The 15,853-nt window shown below is 46.8% G+C and overlaps 1 protein-coding gene across 3 annotated transcripts in view; it reads right to left on the reverse strand.

Moving 5' to 3' along the window:
- Positions 1–512: 512 nt before the first annotated feature.
- Positions 513–15,853, reverse strand: part of PARN (poly(A)-specific ribonuclease) — a 168,150-nt gene continuing 152,809 nt past the window's right edge. For 2 of the 3 annotated variants that reach the window (XM_019468640.2, XM_019468638.2), the window contains 2 exons: positions 11,198–11,391; positions 513–1,592 (listed from right to left, as the gene is read on the reverse strand). In XM_019468640.2, coding sequence (XP_019324185.2) covers positions 1,540–1,592; positions 11,198–11,391 — 247 coding nt within the window. In that variant the 3' untranslated portion in view covers positions 513–1,539. Of the gene's footprint in view, positions 1,593–10,487; positions 10,800–11,197; positions 11,392–15,853 lie in introns of those variants that run through there. The other variant, XM_019468639.2, reaches the window with a different exon arrangement.

Consider the following 15,853-nt stretch of genomic DNA (forward strand, 5'->3'; position numbering starts at 1 on the left):
CCCTGGCAGTGCCCTGTAAGCCTCCTGTAGACATCAGCCTTTATCTGCACCTCCCTGTGCACCACCCCGCTGGGCTGTGAGCAGGGACGAAGCTCTAGAAGGGGTGGGAGCTCCTCCCAGACAAGTTTGGGTTTGTAACTCCGCACAAACTCTTGGGTAAGGCGGGGTGGGGGAGGGAGGGGAAGCGCTAAGAGGCTCTCAACTGGGGAGAGTGTCTCACTGATGTGAATTCACACAGCACCACTGATGGCAGAGGGTTCCACCCGCCACGCAGGACACCCGGACCCTCCTACACAGCCATTCTCCACGGGGCTCGGCTCCAGCAACCGGCATCTGATTCGTTAACGCAAGTATAAGGAGTTGGAGGTTAAAAAAAAGAAAAAAAAAATCCACGAACACCAGGCTTCCTGACTTACCAGAGCTTTTTAGGGGTGATCTTTAGAGAGAAATACATCTATGTAAAGATCAAATACGTCATTCGCTTACCAAAAAGAAACAGGAGAAAACCAGAATCCTAGGAAAATTTCTTTAATTTTCATCTCTTGGAAATACATTTTTCATTTTTATTTTCCATGATACAAAAAAAATGTTAAATATCTAACAATGATCTACATGAAACAGACCTACGGAAGTAGATCCATGAAATCCTGTCGCTGCTGTGATCTGTTTCAACAGAGAGAGGGCTGGTACACGTTGTAATCTGTGATTTCACACACACACACGCACACACACACGCACGTGTACACACACATGCCACCTTACCCCCGGACACACTCCCGAACAGAGACGGCGAGCAGGCTAAGGTACGGAAAAGGGAACACAGCACTACGTGTAAAAACAGAAGTGAACTTTTTGTACTCGTCCAGTTCGCCTTGAGAAACTCACAAGTTAGGAAGAAGGACTCTAAATAAAAATGCCCCAAAGGCCAAGGCATATGGTAAGCGTCTTTATGGGTGGACGGCGTTAGACATTTTCCTACTGGAAAAACAAGCTGGAGTGCTTAGTATTTTCAGGCAGCTATGGCGGGAAGTGGGCAGACGCGAGGGGTCTCTCCACGGGGGAGACTGTAACCGCGTGCTGCGGAGGCCCCCAAATCTGCGCACGGGAACACGAAAAGAAACCTCTCGAAGCAGTAAAGACTTCAACCCCAAAACTCACGATCCCGGCGCCCAAGAATGTCGGCTCTTCGCTTATTTCACAGCCGACGATCCCCACCAGGTAGGTTCTTAAACGCGCTAAAATTCACGACACTGGAAAAGGGGTTTCACGTGAGCAACAAATCATCAACCGGTTAATAATGTGCACATTCAAGACGGCCTACAACCGTGCTGAGTGTCAGCAGACAGTTTACATTAAAAAGGAAGAAAAGAAACACAGCCACACAAATAAAAGAAACTGGGTTTCTGCCAGGACACAGACTTGGCTTCAAACCCCTCCCATACCACATTTCATGAAATTAAATACAGTATGGCTTCTGAATGTGCCAGCTGGGTCCTCCTCAGCCACGGCACCAGCGATTTGTTTTCCTTCGGGTCTCGGTTACCACGTGTCGGGAACCTCGAAGAGCTTGGCAGGGCTGCCCGGGAGGCCTCCTGCGGGGGGAAGGACAAAACAAGGTGAACAAGAAGAGGGACAGCACCTGGGGGACCAAGCGACCGGCTGGGAGCACAGCGCCCACTGCCAGCCACAAAGGCCGAGGCAGACGGGGCTGGGCTGGGCAGAGATGGTTCACAGACAGGCCCTGCCCACGGACGGCAGTGCCCAGCAGACGGCGGCGACCCCACAGAAACTTCGCACGTAGGATTAGGGACGCGCCTCCCTGGACGGACGCCTCTGTTAACTTCACGGGGGTTAAAGCAAGGACGCTCACATATCTCTCGGGGAGCACGTACTGTATTCTTTGTCACCACACTGGGCACTCGGTTCATTTAATCCTTTTTTTTTTTTTTAATGCTTATTTATTTTGAGAGAGAGAGAGAGGTTTGTAAGCAGGGGAGGGGCAGAAAAAGAGAGGGAGAGGAAGGATCTGAAGTGAGCTCTGTGCTGGCAGCAATACGCCCAATGTGGGGCTCAAACTCCTAAACTGTGAGATCATGACCTGAGCTGAAGTCAGCTGCCCAACAGACTAAGCCACCCAGGTGCCCCTCCTTTTTTTTTTTTTTTTTTTAAGCAAGGTTTACACCCAACATGGGGCTGTATCTCACGGCCCCAAGTTCAAGAGTCACATGCTCTACTGAGCCAGCCAGGCACCCCTCCGTTCATTTAATCTTCATAAAAGCCCAGCATGGTGGTGCCAATATCCCCATTTTACAGATGTAAGAGCAGGCTCAGAGAGGCTAAGTAAGATGACCAGTCTCACTGCCAGAGAGCAATTGAGATGGGACTGGCTCCTCCCATGGCATGCAGAGCCCTGTCGCGTCCCAGGACACCAGGCTCCTCTGTGCTGGGCCATACCGGCACCCAAATGAGAAACCCGAGGGGCTGGCAGCTTTGCAGAGGAGAGAAGCTGACCTATGGGGGTTCAGAGAGACCCCAAAAAACAGCCTTTTCAGAGTCTGGCAACACTGGCTAAGCCCTGAAGGTCCTCTCCAGTTGCAAACAGTTTCACCAGGCAGCTGGAGGCTCTTCTCCACTCAGGACACTCCCTGGAACAGCAGTGGCACAGCTGGGCTGGGCCTGGACCAGGCGTGCCTGGGGCTGAGAGAAGGGGAATCAAGTCAGGGAAGAGCGCGTCTGCGATGGAAAGTGGGACAGACCGGCGGGGTGGCCCCGGGGTTCAGGCAGGGCTGGCAGGGAAACTCACAGTAAAGACCGTGAGGCCCCTCCGGTGAGCAGTGATAAGGGACAGGAGATGTTCTGGGGATCCAGGTTGATCAGAGAAGGAAACGCAGAGAGGCTCCCCTCCCCAGAACAAGGAAACACTGCAGATGGGCTGTGATGAGACCTGGCCAGCCTGACCTTCTCAATCATGCATTTATACAATGCCTAACTGGAAGGAGGAAAAGAAACATCGATGAGGGCATTTGTATGATTCACATACCAAAAGAAATATTACAGCAGCCAAAGAGCCATTTTAAAGATTTCTTTTTAATTTTTTTTAATGTTTAATTCTTTGAGAGACAGAGCATGAGTCAGGGAGGGGCAGAGAGACAGGGAGACACAGAATCCGAAATGGGCTCCAGGATCTGAGCTGTGAGCACAGAGCCCGATGGGGGGCTCGAACTCACGAACGGTGAGATCATGACCTGAGCCGAAGTTGGATGCCCAACCGACTGAGCCACCCAGGCACCCCGCCAATGAGCCATTTTAAAGGCAAGAGCCACACTGCCCAATGTGGGGGACTGAAGTAAATTAAAACTAGCTGTGAGGAAAACAAATAAAACAGCTAAATGGCTGAAAGTATAAGTCATCCTTACAAGAGCACCTGCTGCTGGCTGGATGGGACTGGGTGTGGGCGTGGCTGCAGGCCGGCAGACACACAGGAAGTGACTCGCCCAAGAGCTGGTGAGGAGGAATGGAATTAGCGGGAGCTCTGGATGAGGCCAGCCTGGCTTGGCCATGTGACTAGCTGTATGGCTCTGAACAACTCTCACAGCCTCACCTATCAGCGGGACTGAAGACTACTTTCATGCCACACTGGCCTGCTGTGATACGGCAGAGTTCCTGACACATGAACATGTTTAATGCATGTCAGGTCCCTTCTTCTTATCAGTAAGGTAGCCCAACACTGAACATGGTCGTTGCCCAGGAAGCCAACAGCCTCCAGTCAAGAAGGGCCTAGTTTCCACTGCCTAAAACGTACAGCTGCTGAGCAACAATGATGTGTCCAGAGGAACCAGAACTTTAAGAACCATCTGAAGGAGACCTAGACCAGAGGGGGCTGGAGGTCACTGATGGTGTTCTTTCCAGCACTTTCTGGAAAGGGAGCACTGTAGACTGAGGGATGAGTCTCAAAGCTAGTGGATAAGGAGCCAGGGTCAGTGTTCCGGGGAGCTCATTCTCACAGGCCTGTTTTACTAAAGCGCAGAGAATTACTCTGGAACGATTCGTTTTAAATGAGTATTTTAGGACATCTGCCTCCTGCTAGAATGGATCTCAATGCATACCCTGCATCATACACGAAAATTAACTCAAAATGGGTTGCACATCTAAATATAAAACCTAAAACCATAAAACCTCTAGAAGAAAACACAGGAGAAAATCCTTGTAATGTAGAGTCAGGCAAAGACTTCTTAGTTGTGACACCAAAAGCATAATGCAAGGAAACAGACATGATACAATGGACTTCAGTAAAACTGAAAACTACTATTTGGAAGATAACATTAAGAAGATGAAAAGAAAAGCAGAGTCTGGAAGAATGAGCAAAACCCAAGAGGACTTGGATCCAGAATATACAAAGAACTCTCAAAACTCAATGAGAAGAAAACAAACAACCCCATGAAAAAATGGGCAAAAGATCTGAAAAGACATTCCACCCAAGAAGAGATCTGGATGGTAAATAACCGCACAGAGACATGCGTAGCATCATTAGTCATTAGAGGAAATTCAGGTCAAAGCCATAACGAGATACCACTACAGACCCACTAAAATGGGCTACAAAGGACAATCCCAATACTGGTGACCGTGCAGAGCCACTGGAGCCCTCACACGCTGACAGCGGGAATGCACGATGGTGCAGCCACTTTGGAAAAGGCCATGCCAGTGTCTTATAAAGTAAAACACTGCACTTAGTACCTGACCCAGCAATTCCACTCTTAGGTATTTACCCAAAAGAAATGAAAACTTAGTTCAAACAAAAACCTGTTCGCAAATGGTTACAGCATTTTTTTTACTTGCTTAAAAGTGGTAACAACCTACACGCCAACTGGCAAAATGGATTGACAGGGATACGTCCATAAAAAGAACACTACTCAGCGGCAAGGAGTAAGGAACCACTGGTAGATGTAATAGCATGAATGTATCTCAAATGCATTTGGTTGAGAAAGAAGCAGATCAGGGCCAGGATCTAGGGGTGGGAGGAGGGATGGAGGCGTGAGGGAATCTTCCGGAATGATAAAACCATTCTCTCTCTTGATCACAATGATGGCTGTACACATGTGTTAAAATTCCTCAAATTGTGCACCTAGAAGTGAGGACTTACCGTACATAAATTGTATCTTTTTTTTTTAATATGAAATTTATTGTCAAATTGGTTTCCATACAACACCCAGTACTCATCCCAACAGGTGCCCTCCTCAATGCCCATCACCCACTTTCCCCTCCCTCCCACCCCCCATCAACCCTCAGTTTATTCATAAATTGTATCTTAATAAAGCTGACCCTTAGGAATGTTGCTTCAAGATCCAACAAAACTGGGGCACCCGAGTGGCCCAGTCAGTTGAGCGTCCGACTCTTGATTTTGGCTCAGGTCATGAACTCAAGGTTCATGAGATCAAACCCATGTCAGGCTCTGTGCTGACAGTGTGGGGTCTGACTGGGATGCTCTCTCTCTCCCTCCCTCTCTGCCCCTCCCCTGCTTGTGCGCTCAAACACACACACTCTCTCTCAAAATAAATAAATTAACATTTAAAAAGAAAGCTAAAAAAAAAAACTGGGGCGCCCCGGTAGCTCAATCAGTTAAGCGTCCGACTCTTGATTTCAGCTCAGGTCATGATCTCACGGTTGTGAGATCAAGCCCCATGTCAAGCTCCACGCTGAAGACTGCTGAAGATTCCCCCTCTCCCTCTACCCCTCCCCTGTGTGTGCCTCTCTCTCTCAAAAAAAAAAAAAAAAAAAAAGCCAAAAAATGTAAAAATAAAATATGCTAATAATTAAAATGATTTGACTGAGAGGTTTTTAAATGGGGAAAAACACTGGATACTAAATTGCCTAAGAAGCATGATGCCAACTACATATAAAAATCCCAGGCAGACTAAAAGCACTTATGAACAGAGTATCAGGCAACCACGGGGCTTCATTTTCTTTCCGTTTTTCTTCATTTTACAGATTTTCGTAGTGAGCACACGATTTTTATTAACAAGACCACAACAGAAAATGAAAAGCGGTCAACACAGCAGGTGACTGTTGGTGCTTGTGTACCTTTCTCCTGACAGAGCTGACAGGGAGAAATTCTGAGAGGTAAGAGATTTCTTCCCTCAGGTGAATCCAGAACAGAATCTAAAAAACTACATGGTACCCTGGAAAAGTGCCATCATATCATTTTCTGCAGAGTGGAATTCTGTATACAGAAAGATCCTTTGGGGTGTTACACAAACATTTTTAACCGGGAAACGTTCCAAAGTGCCTGGTGAGGGGGCGGTTTCCCGCCCCCGAGAAGGCAGGGTTCCCGGGTGGCTTACGGGGAGCCCTGGCGGGCTGCCATGAGGAATGGGGACTGAGCAGCACACACCTCATGGGTCACACGGAGGCCGTCAACCACATTTTCATTGAGGAATTAAAAAGCTCCTTGGCTGGACCTCCTGAGCCTGGACTGAGTGCTCAGCAAAGGCAGACTGAGTGACATCCAAGTAGATCCTCCATTTTCCATGCTGTAACCTTATGGGTCTAAGCATGAAAGGTTCAACAGATTAGTCAAGACCCCAGTGAAACTGCTGGTTCTTGGTAAACATTTAAAGGTCTAATGTGTTGTGTTTTAAATGTAAGGAGGAAATGGGGTGTCTGGGTGGCTCAGTCGGTTGAGCATCCGACTTCGGCTCAGGTCATGATCTCACAGCTCGTGAGTTCAAGACCCGAGTGGGGCTCTGTTCTGAGAGCCCAGAGCCTGGAGCTTGCTTCAGATTCTAGGTCTCCCTCTGTCTCTGCTCCTCCCACGTTCACACTCTGTCTCTTTCTCTCTCTCTCTCTCAAAAATAAATAAAACGTTAAAAATAATTTAAAAAAATAAACATAGACTTGTAGCGGCCTATCATATGATGAAAAGGATTACCAGGGAGAGTGTCTCTGGGCACTCCTCCGTGCGCTCACAGGACCCGAGAGAACCCCTGGGTACCGGTCCATCAGTATTTTGAGGACGGCCAGTCTTGTCAGCATCAGGACAGTGGGGGACACTATTCACTTATCCTCGAGAACAAGTGTGCTGTGGAAACGCATCCATTAAGCACTGCCCGGAGAACATTTCCCAGGGATACTTTATTCCAGCATAGACGACACGCGGAACTGGGTTCCTTTATGTGCCAATGGAGGATGTACCTGGAATTCTCCCAAGGAAAAGTAGATAACACTACCAATCTACGCTAATCATTAAAAATCCGAAAGGAGGGACCTACATTATGTGTAAGATTTTGGGGCGTCCGGGTGGCTAAGCCGGTAAAGCATCCAACTCTTGATTTTGGCTCAGGTCATGCTCTCACGGTTCGTGAGTTCAAGGCCTGTGTCAGGCCCTGCACTGACAGCGTGGAGCCTGCTTGGGATTCTCCTTCTCTGCCCTTCCCCCTGCTCATGCTCATTCTCTCTCTCTCTCTCCTTCTCTCTCTCTCTCTCAAAATAACTAAAAAGTTTGGGTAGATTTCACATACTGCAGAGTGGTCCAATGTGTGAGCCCTCCCCACGGCCCCCAATTCCAGCTATATTTTGCTTTGCAAGTTTGTAATTCTTTGAGCCTGTTTCCTCTCTAGAAATCGGAAATAATGACACCTATACTTTTTAAGCTTCTTATACGGAACAGACAGTAAAGGATGCTCCTGGCACAATGCTTGGTACGTGATAAATAAACAGTCATTCCTTTTGCAATTTAAGTCATTTTGTTAGCTGGAAAGGGGTCTAGTGAACTCCTGTGTATCTTAGATATTAAAATGTATAACTGAGACAGAAGACAATTTTGTGTGGGATTTACTGAACACCAATTGTCCCAGGACTGCTACTCTAGACAATATTCTATGGTCCTACTTTTTGCAACTTCCTCCTTGGAAAATAGCAAGCTCCCTAACAGATGAAACACTTTCTTTTACACTTTGTGTGCCTTTGCTGACAGTGCTGGGCACCCAACACACCTTCGTGAATCACCTGAGGTCCTGTCAAGACACTCTCGCCAGGAGGAGAGCTGGGAGCTGCCTGGACAAGACAGACCTCCCCAGGCTGCACCAAAGTGTCCGACCCGGTAGCCGCACACACCCCAACCTTCACAGCTCCTGGAATCCTCTGAACCCTTCAGAGCTTAACACAGACCCTTTGTGGGTTCAAGACTTTTGTATTCTCCCTCGATACAGGACCTCGTGAAAGTCACCGAAGTCGTTTGACTCCACAGGTTCAGAGCCTGATATCCCCACCCACATCCTGCTGACAACATTAGCACTAAATGCTTAACCACAAAGCAGCTAAGAATGACCCGTTAAACTCCCAGCTTTGCGCTGCTGGAAGGTCTCACTCAGTGAATGCTGCTCCAGAAAGCCCAATTATCTCCAGGTCTCTGGTTCAATTAAAAGCTGTCAAGATGTTTTTCTCTTTTAGTGGGACTGGTGAAGAAGTACAAAATTTATCATTTTTTTTTCTTTTTTAGCCCCAATTTTGAGGCAGTGACAGATTTACTGTCAATGGGAGGAGAATAAAAACCTATTTTAATGACGGCATTACACATTCGAGACCCCAAACAGCTTGTAGAAAGTTTTCACTTCCCAAGATTAAAGTTATAAAAAGGAGCTAATCTATTCATGTGGTCTATTGTTAGGTATTCTAATGTTAATACCTTTAAGATTATGCTGAGACAGAAGGGGGGGAGACCACCTGTCATCCTGTCCCTGAGAAGTAACAGATAAGCTGAAAATTCAGAAGAGAATGAGGTCAGAAGGAAAAGAATACAAGAGGGGACCCTGCCCCACGGCATGCTGCTCGTGATCTCTGAAAGTCATGCCAACATTTAATATGAACATTCGCTGAGCAAGGACAATGTGCCAGTGGTAAGAAGGTATCACAGGCGAGGACGAAGTATGGTACAGATTAAAAACTTCTCCAAAACTCAATTTAGGGAAGGGAAGGGTGGCAAGTCAAGGAGAACCCGGGATTCAAGGAGGCAGCTAAAATAAACAATCTGATGGGGCACCTGGGTGGCTCAGTCGGTTGGGCACCTGACTCTGGCTCAGGTCATGAGTTCGAGCCCCGCGTCTGGCTCCATGCTGACAGCTCAGAGCCTGGAGCCTGCTTCGGAATCTGTGACTCCCTCTCTCTCTGCCCCTCCCCCGCTCACGCTCTGTCTCTCAAAAAATAAATGTTAAAAAACATTTTAAAAAATAAACAATCTGGGCTTCAAACAGGAGTTCAGTTTTTAGTTGAAGTTAAACCTCAGCATAATGTGTAAAAACATATGCAACATTTCTGCTGCTTCTTTGATTTCATTATTATCAAGGAGATTCAGAAAACTCTCTGTGGTCAGATCAGGCCACATGTAAAAGAAGGAAGTGATTTGAAACATGATGAACTCTTTAGTTTGCGTATGAACCAAGTTCCAGGGCTTTACCACTTTCCTTTGGTTTGACTGTAGGTTCTGCTGCCCAGAGACCTCGGTGATCCGAGACAGAGGGGGAACCCCGGGGGCTCGGTCAGTGGCCCTCCCGCCCTCCCATCTGGAGCAGAAAATATGCAACTGTGCTTGTAAGCCCTGGGTTTCCTGCAGGGCAGACTTAAGGGCTCCGTGACCTTGGGCAAGTCATGTTAAACTTTAAGTCCTCTATTCTCTGAACTGTAAAATGGACCGTGGTGACTACCTCAGAACACTAGAGCCAAGCACTTCTGCTGGGCATGAGATGCCAGGCTGGACCCTTAGCAAGCAAGGGTCAGCAGAGGTCATAACTGTCGCCCCTGTGACAGCTGGTGGACCTGGTAGGTGATGGCTGGATCTCCCGGGCAGGGAACTGGCCCCGCTGACAGCAAGCCCGTCCCTCACCTCACGGTCCAGGGCCGTAGAGGGTCTGTGCACGGAAGGCTAGGTTAGGTCACGAGCCCCCCCCCCCCCCCCCCCCCAGCATCCGGGTGGTGGAGAGAATGTGGCATTCGGCTTCGGGCAGGCCTGGTGCTCCTGCCACAGCACCTAGCACATACTAGGCTCTCAACATGGGTTGGCCTCCGGTTTCCTCTGCTCCTTATGTAATTCTGCTTATGAGAGAAATCCAGGCTGCCTGGCGTTTTGCTGGGAACAGTGAAAATTCTGCCGCTGAAAATAACATGTGTAGGAGTAGGCCTCTGTGCAAATTGAAATGCACATTTAAAATACTGAGGCTACTTACACACATCAGCAAAACCTCTAAACCGTGGAGGAGAGAGAGAGGATTACCAAAATGGACTAACCATCTTTAACTAAGAAGGCCCCTGCCAAGCCTTCCTCTATCAAGAGACAGGGCTTTTTAGGGATTCCTCAAATTAAATTAAATGGATCCTAAAAGCAGCTGGTCCCATGGAAAACTACAGCAGCCCCCCTCATCTGCGGGGGACACATTCCAAACCCCCCAGAGGAAGCCTGAAACCTCTCTAGGTACCACGTGATTTCCTGCACATACACATGCGGGATAAAGTTTAATTTATAAACGAGGCACGGGAAGAGATCGACAATGGCTAATAGCAAATGAGAACAGTTAGAACAATGTACTATGATGAAAGTTCTGTGAAGTGGTCTCTCTCTTAAAATAGCTTATTCAGGGGCACCTGGGTGGCTAAGTTGGTTGAGCGGCCGACTTCAGCTCAGGTCATGATGTCACAGTCCGTGAGTTCGAGCCCCGCGTCGGGCTCTGTGCTGACAGCTCAGAGCGTGGAGCCTGTTTCAGATTCTGTGTCTCCCTCTCTCTGACTCTCCCCTGTTCATGCTCTGTCTCTCTCTGTCTCAAAAATAAACATTAAAAAAATTTTTAAAAAATAATAAAGTAAAATAAAATAAAATAGCTTATTCACCCTTCTTGTGAGGATGTGAGACGATAAAATGCCCTCGTGACGAGATGGAAGTGAGCTGAGTGACGTAGGCACCGTGACCTAGCATTAGGCGACCGTGGACCTTCGGACGATACATCTGACCTTCTGACAAGGATCATGTGCTTCTGGACCTTGGTGGACCGCGGGTCACTGAAGCCACGGGAAGCGAATCGTGGACAAGGGGAGACTACTGCACACGGGCTTTGCCACCGACCGAAGCCCTGCTATCATTTCTCCCCCAAAATATGAGTTTCTAGAGCGTTAAAGAGTACACACCTCCAGAACTTGAGTAAGACCTTATACAAACCTGCTGGCGAAAGCTCCTTCTTCATCCTTTTTAATTTCTTGGCCTTTTTCCTTCCCTCGGAGAGGGATTCTGCACAGGACTCTGTCTGCTCCAGCTCAGTGTCAGAAATCTCCCCTGATATTCTGGTCTCCAAGTCAGCTTCTGCTGGGCTGGGGCTCAGATTTCTCTTTCCTACCGTGCTGGTCGAGGTAAGACTGAAAGGCACACAGAGGGACGACATGAAAGGTGTGGAGACTATCAGGAAGACGAGCCTGTAACGTGTCTTAATACTCTTAAGTCCATTACCACTTCACTAGCAGTCAACAACATGGGTGGCTGCCACCTACAAGTACGAGTTAAAGACCTTAATGCGAACTGAAATCCAAAGGTTTCCCCATGACAAGTCAAGGTTATCCAGGAGCACGTTCTACGTTACGCTTATGTCCCTATGTGTACGAATCTAAGCTGCTCTGAGTGCTTCAAAGGACAACATTTTTTAAAGAAAGTTCCTGGTCTCTGTTTGGCAGGAGAAGAGCAGGACAGAAGAGTAGAGCTGAGATAACAAGATAAGAGTCGTCGTGGCGCCACATTGGAAGACAGCCCTGTTCCCTTCATGACTGCCTCACGGACACGCGGGACAACAGGGGACTTCTTGAGTGTGTCAGCTGTCACGTTGCTCGTCATCTCTATACACTTACAGGGCATAGCCCACCTTCACAGAATTCTCTTCTATTCCAAAGCAGTGACTTGTCAAATTTATAATTAAACCTGGCTTCTCTTTTAAAGCTTTATAGGATGTGACATGTTGAATTAAATCAAATTACATGTCCTGATTTCTCCTTGAGAAAATATGTTCCCTGAAATATAACTTGATAAAAACAGAGACCGCATGGCCGATGTGAGTCCTGTCTCCTCTAAATGGGTCTTATAAATAGATCTTTTTTTTATTAGAGCCCCCAAGTTATGAGAAACATTTAAGAATCAACTCATTCCACTTGAGGGAGGCCATTTGGGAACAGGGAGGGGGCGGGAAGGCAGGGAGCAAATGCGTACATACCCCTATTCAAGCCTTTTCTAGGAAGTGAATACTTAAAACGCTGCATACAAAAACAACACTGGCCAGCCGATTATTCCAGTTCTTCCATGTTACTCCTGCACTCACAGCTGCTCTGTCCTTTATACTCGTTCACTCACGTGAAGGAGAGGAATAAACTGCTTCCCTGGTGGTTCTTAGAAGCCACACGAGGCAGAACAGAGCTCAGAGCACACGGCCTCGAAAGACTAGCTGGCCCCTTTTTCACATACGTTATATGCACTTTTCTGAAACACCTCTTTTATGGAAGGGATATTAAGGGGGTATACCAATGGTAATATTTTGGGAGGTTATTAAAAATTCATGCTAAAGTTTACGGTTTAAAAACCGATAATACCTTGGGGCGCCTGGGTGGCTCAGTCAGTTAAGTGACGGACTCCTGATTTCAGCTCAGGTCATGATCTCATGGTTTGTGAGTTCACACCCCGTGTGGGGCTCTGTGCTGACAACATGGAGCCTACTTGAGATTCTCTCTCTTTCTCTCTGCCCCTCCCTTGCTCCTGCTCTCTCCCTCTCTCTCTCTCAAAATAAATGAACTTAAAAAAGTTTTTTTAAACATTTATTTATTTTTGGGAGACAGAGAGAGACAGAGCATGAGCAGGGGAGGCGGAGAGGCAGAGAGGGAGACACAGAATCCGAAGCGGTCTCCAGGCTCTGAGCTGTCAGCACAAAGCCTGACGTGGGGCTCGAACCCACGAACCGCAAGACCATGACCTGAGTCAAAGTTGGACGCTCAACTGACTGAGCCACCCAGGCACCCCAAAGTAAATGAACTTAAAAAAAACCCTGATAATATCTTTTAAAAGTTTTCTTAAAGGGGCACATGGGTGACTCAGTCTTAGGTTAAGCATCCAACTTCAGCTCAGGTCATAATCTTGCAGTTCATGAGTTCAGGCCCTGCATCGGGCTCTGTGCTAACAGTCCAGAGCCTAGAGCCTGCTTTGGACTCTGTGTCTCCCTCTCTCTCTCTGCCCCTCCCCTGCTCACTCTCTTTCTCTTTCTCTCTCAAAAATAAATAAACAAAAAGTTTTCTTAAAGACAAAAATAATTTTGGCTGGTTTCTGAACATTCAGAAAATTCAAAAAGTGTTAAAAAACAATAAGGACCTGCTTTTCTACTACAAAAGGGGAAGGGGCCAAAAAATTCCTCTGTACTGTAAATCCTGGAACCTAGGAGCCTCTGAGACGTAAATGTTTAATGAAAACTCAGCTGGGACTTTGAGAAATACAAAGTCTAGAAATAGCCCCAACTGCATAATAGAAATCTAGAGTATGATAAAGGTGGTATCTCAAACTACTGGGCCAAAGATGAACATTTAAATACTTTTCCAGGGTTGGAACAGCTGAAAAAGGATGCATCAGACCCATTCTTCACTTGGTACAAAAGAATAAATACCAAATGGATCAGATATCTAAGTGTAAAAAATGAAATTATCTAGGGGCGCCTGGGTGGCTCAGCTGGTTGAGAGTCCGACTCTTTTTTTTTTTTTTTTTTGTTATTTTTTAGAGAAAGAGAGAGACAGAGTATGAACAGGGAAGGAGGAGAGAGAGAGGGAGACACAGAATCTGAAGCAGGCTCCAGGTTCTTGGCTGTCAGCACAGAGCCTGATACAGGGCTCGAACTTATAAACCGTGAGATCATGACCTGAGCTGAAGTCGGAAGCTTAAGTGACTGAGCCACCCAGGTGCTCTGAGTGTCCGACTCTTGATTTTGGCCCAGGTCACAATCCCAGGATCATGGGATCAAGCCCCGCATCAGGTTCTGCACTGAGCATGGGGCCTGCTTGATTCTCTCTCCCTCTCTCCCTCTCCCTCTCTCTCACCTGCTTGCTCTCTAAGTTAAAAAAAAAAAAAAAGAAAAAGAAAAAGAAAAAGAAAAAGAAAAAGAAAAAGAAACTCTCTAGTACCACAACAAAACATGGGTGAATTCTGGGTGTACAAAAAGGCTTTCTCACTATGACTCACAATCCAGATGCAATAAAAAATGTGTAAGTTTGACCTCATAAAAACCTTTTGGATGGCAATAAATGAGATGAACAAAATCAAAAGGCAAATGAGGAACCAAGAAAAAATATCTGTGACATACATCACAGATGAAAGGTTAATGTCCCTGATACACAAATAACCCTCAAACTGAAGAGAAAAAAGGATAAAAAATCCTACAGAAAAATGGGCAAAGCTATGAATTCACTGTTATGGAGGGAAAGGTGGCAACATCTAACAAAACTATGTATTCATTTACTCTTTGAGCCCACAATCCCACTTCTAGGAATCTGGAAGGCACACCTCCAACATTGCAAAAATATGTAGGCACAGGGGATTCGTTGCAGCTTACGGTTTGTTTGGGCTTTTTTAACTTTCTAAAAATGTTTACTTATTTTTGAGAGAAGAGACAGAATGTGAGCAGGGGAGGGGCAGAGAAAGAGGGAGACACAGAATCTGAAGCAGGCTCTAGGCTCTGAGCTGTCGGCCCAGAGCCCGACGTGGGGCTCAAACCCTTGAACCCTGAGATCATGACCAGAGCTGAAGTCAGGCGCTTAACCAACTGAGCCACCCAGGTGCCCCACTGCAGCTTTATTTGTAATTAGGAAATACGGCCAAAATAGATGTCTAAGCATGGGAAATTGGTAAACTGTATACACATAATCAATGAAGTTCAGAGCAGTTGTAAGAAACAATGAAGATCTCAGAGAACTGATAGGGAAGGATTTCTAGTAAGGAAGGTGAAAAAACGCAATTTATGAACCCGGTACTCCCCATCTGGAGTGGGGTGTGGGGAAGAACCCTTAAGCAGTTTTGCATCTTCTGCTGTTCAGTGAGTGAAACCATTCCGAAAATACTTAAATGCGTTACGGCACTGAGTGAATCTGAATGAGCTGATGTTGCTGGAAGCCAGACATACAAATACTAGAATGGGGAAGACAAGGAAGAGCCCCATGGGGATGGAGTGGAACGGTTTTTAAAACAAGTATGTGTACATGTGTGCATCCACACACGTGCGTGTGTGCGCACCACTATGTGGGTGTGCACGTGTGTATATCCGTGCGCTATCCACTGAAAGGGCCTAGGAGCAAAGAAACCCCAGGAGCAAGGAGCACATCTAGTGTCCATATCTTAACTTCTAATACCATAACCTGAAAAAAAAAAACCAGGGCTTCTCGAAGAACTGGCCCATTCCACAGGTGGCCTAAAGGAGGCACAGAATGAGCCTGGAACATCCCACAATATTACCACAAAGGAGGAAACTGCTCAACAGATGATGAGGCGTGTATGTCACGGGACCTAAGGACCAGGTGGAGAGGGTTTTCACTGGCCAGACATTTAAGCATCAAAATAATTAAAAGGCAATAACAAATTCTAAACTGTTGAAAACATAGAAATCCATGGGTTTAGAGAATATATAATACGGGGTAGGGGGGAGGGAGAAGGGAGAGCTCTTCTAGTTGAGTAGTAACTATGAAATGGTAATGGCGGAAGACAAATGGAGTTCCCAGGTGACCCTTCTGCAACCATCACACGAAGGATGGTTGAGGCAAATATCATCGGTAGCTGCTACATCTGAGATTTTTTTTAATTATTATTTTT

Source organism: Panthera pardus, unplaced genomic scaffold (assembly GCF_024362965.1).
Source record: "Panthera pardus isolate Hobbes unplaced genomic scaffold, ASM2436296v1 HiC_scaffold_5, whole genome shotgun sequence".
Lineage (NCBI taxonomy): Eukaryota > Metazoa > Chordata > Mammalia > Carnivora > Felidae > Panthera > Panthera pardus.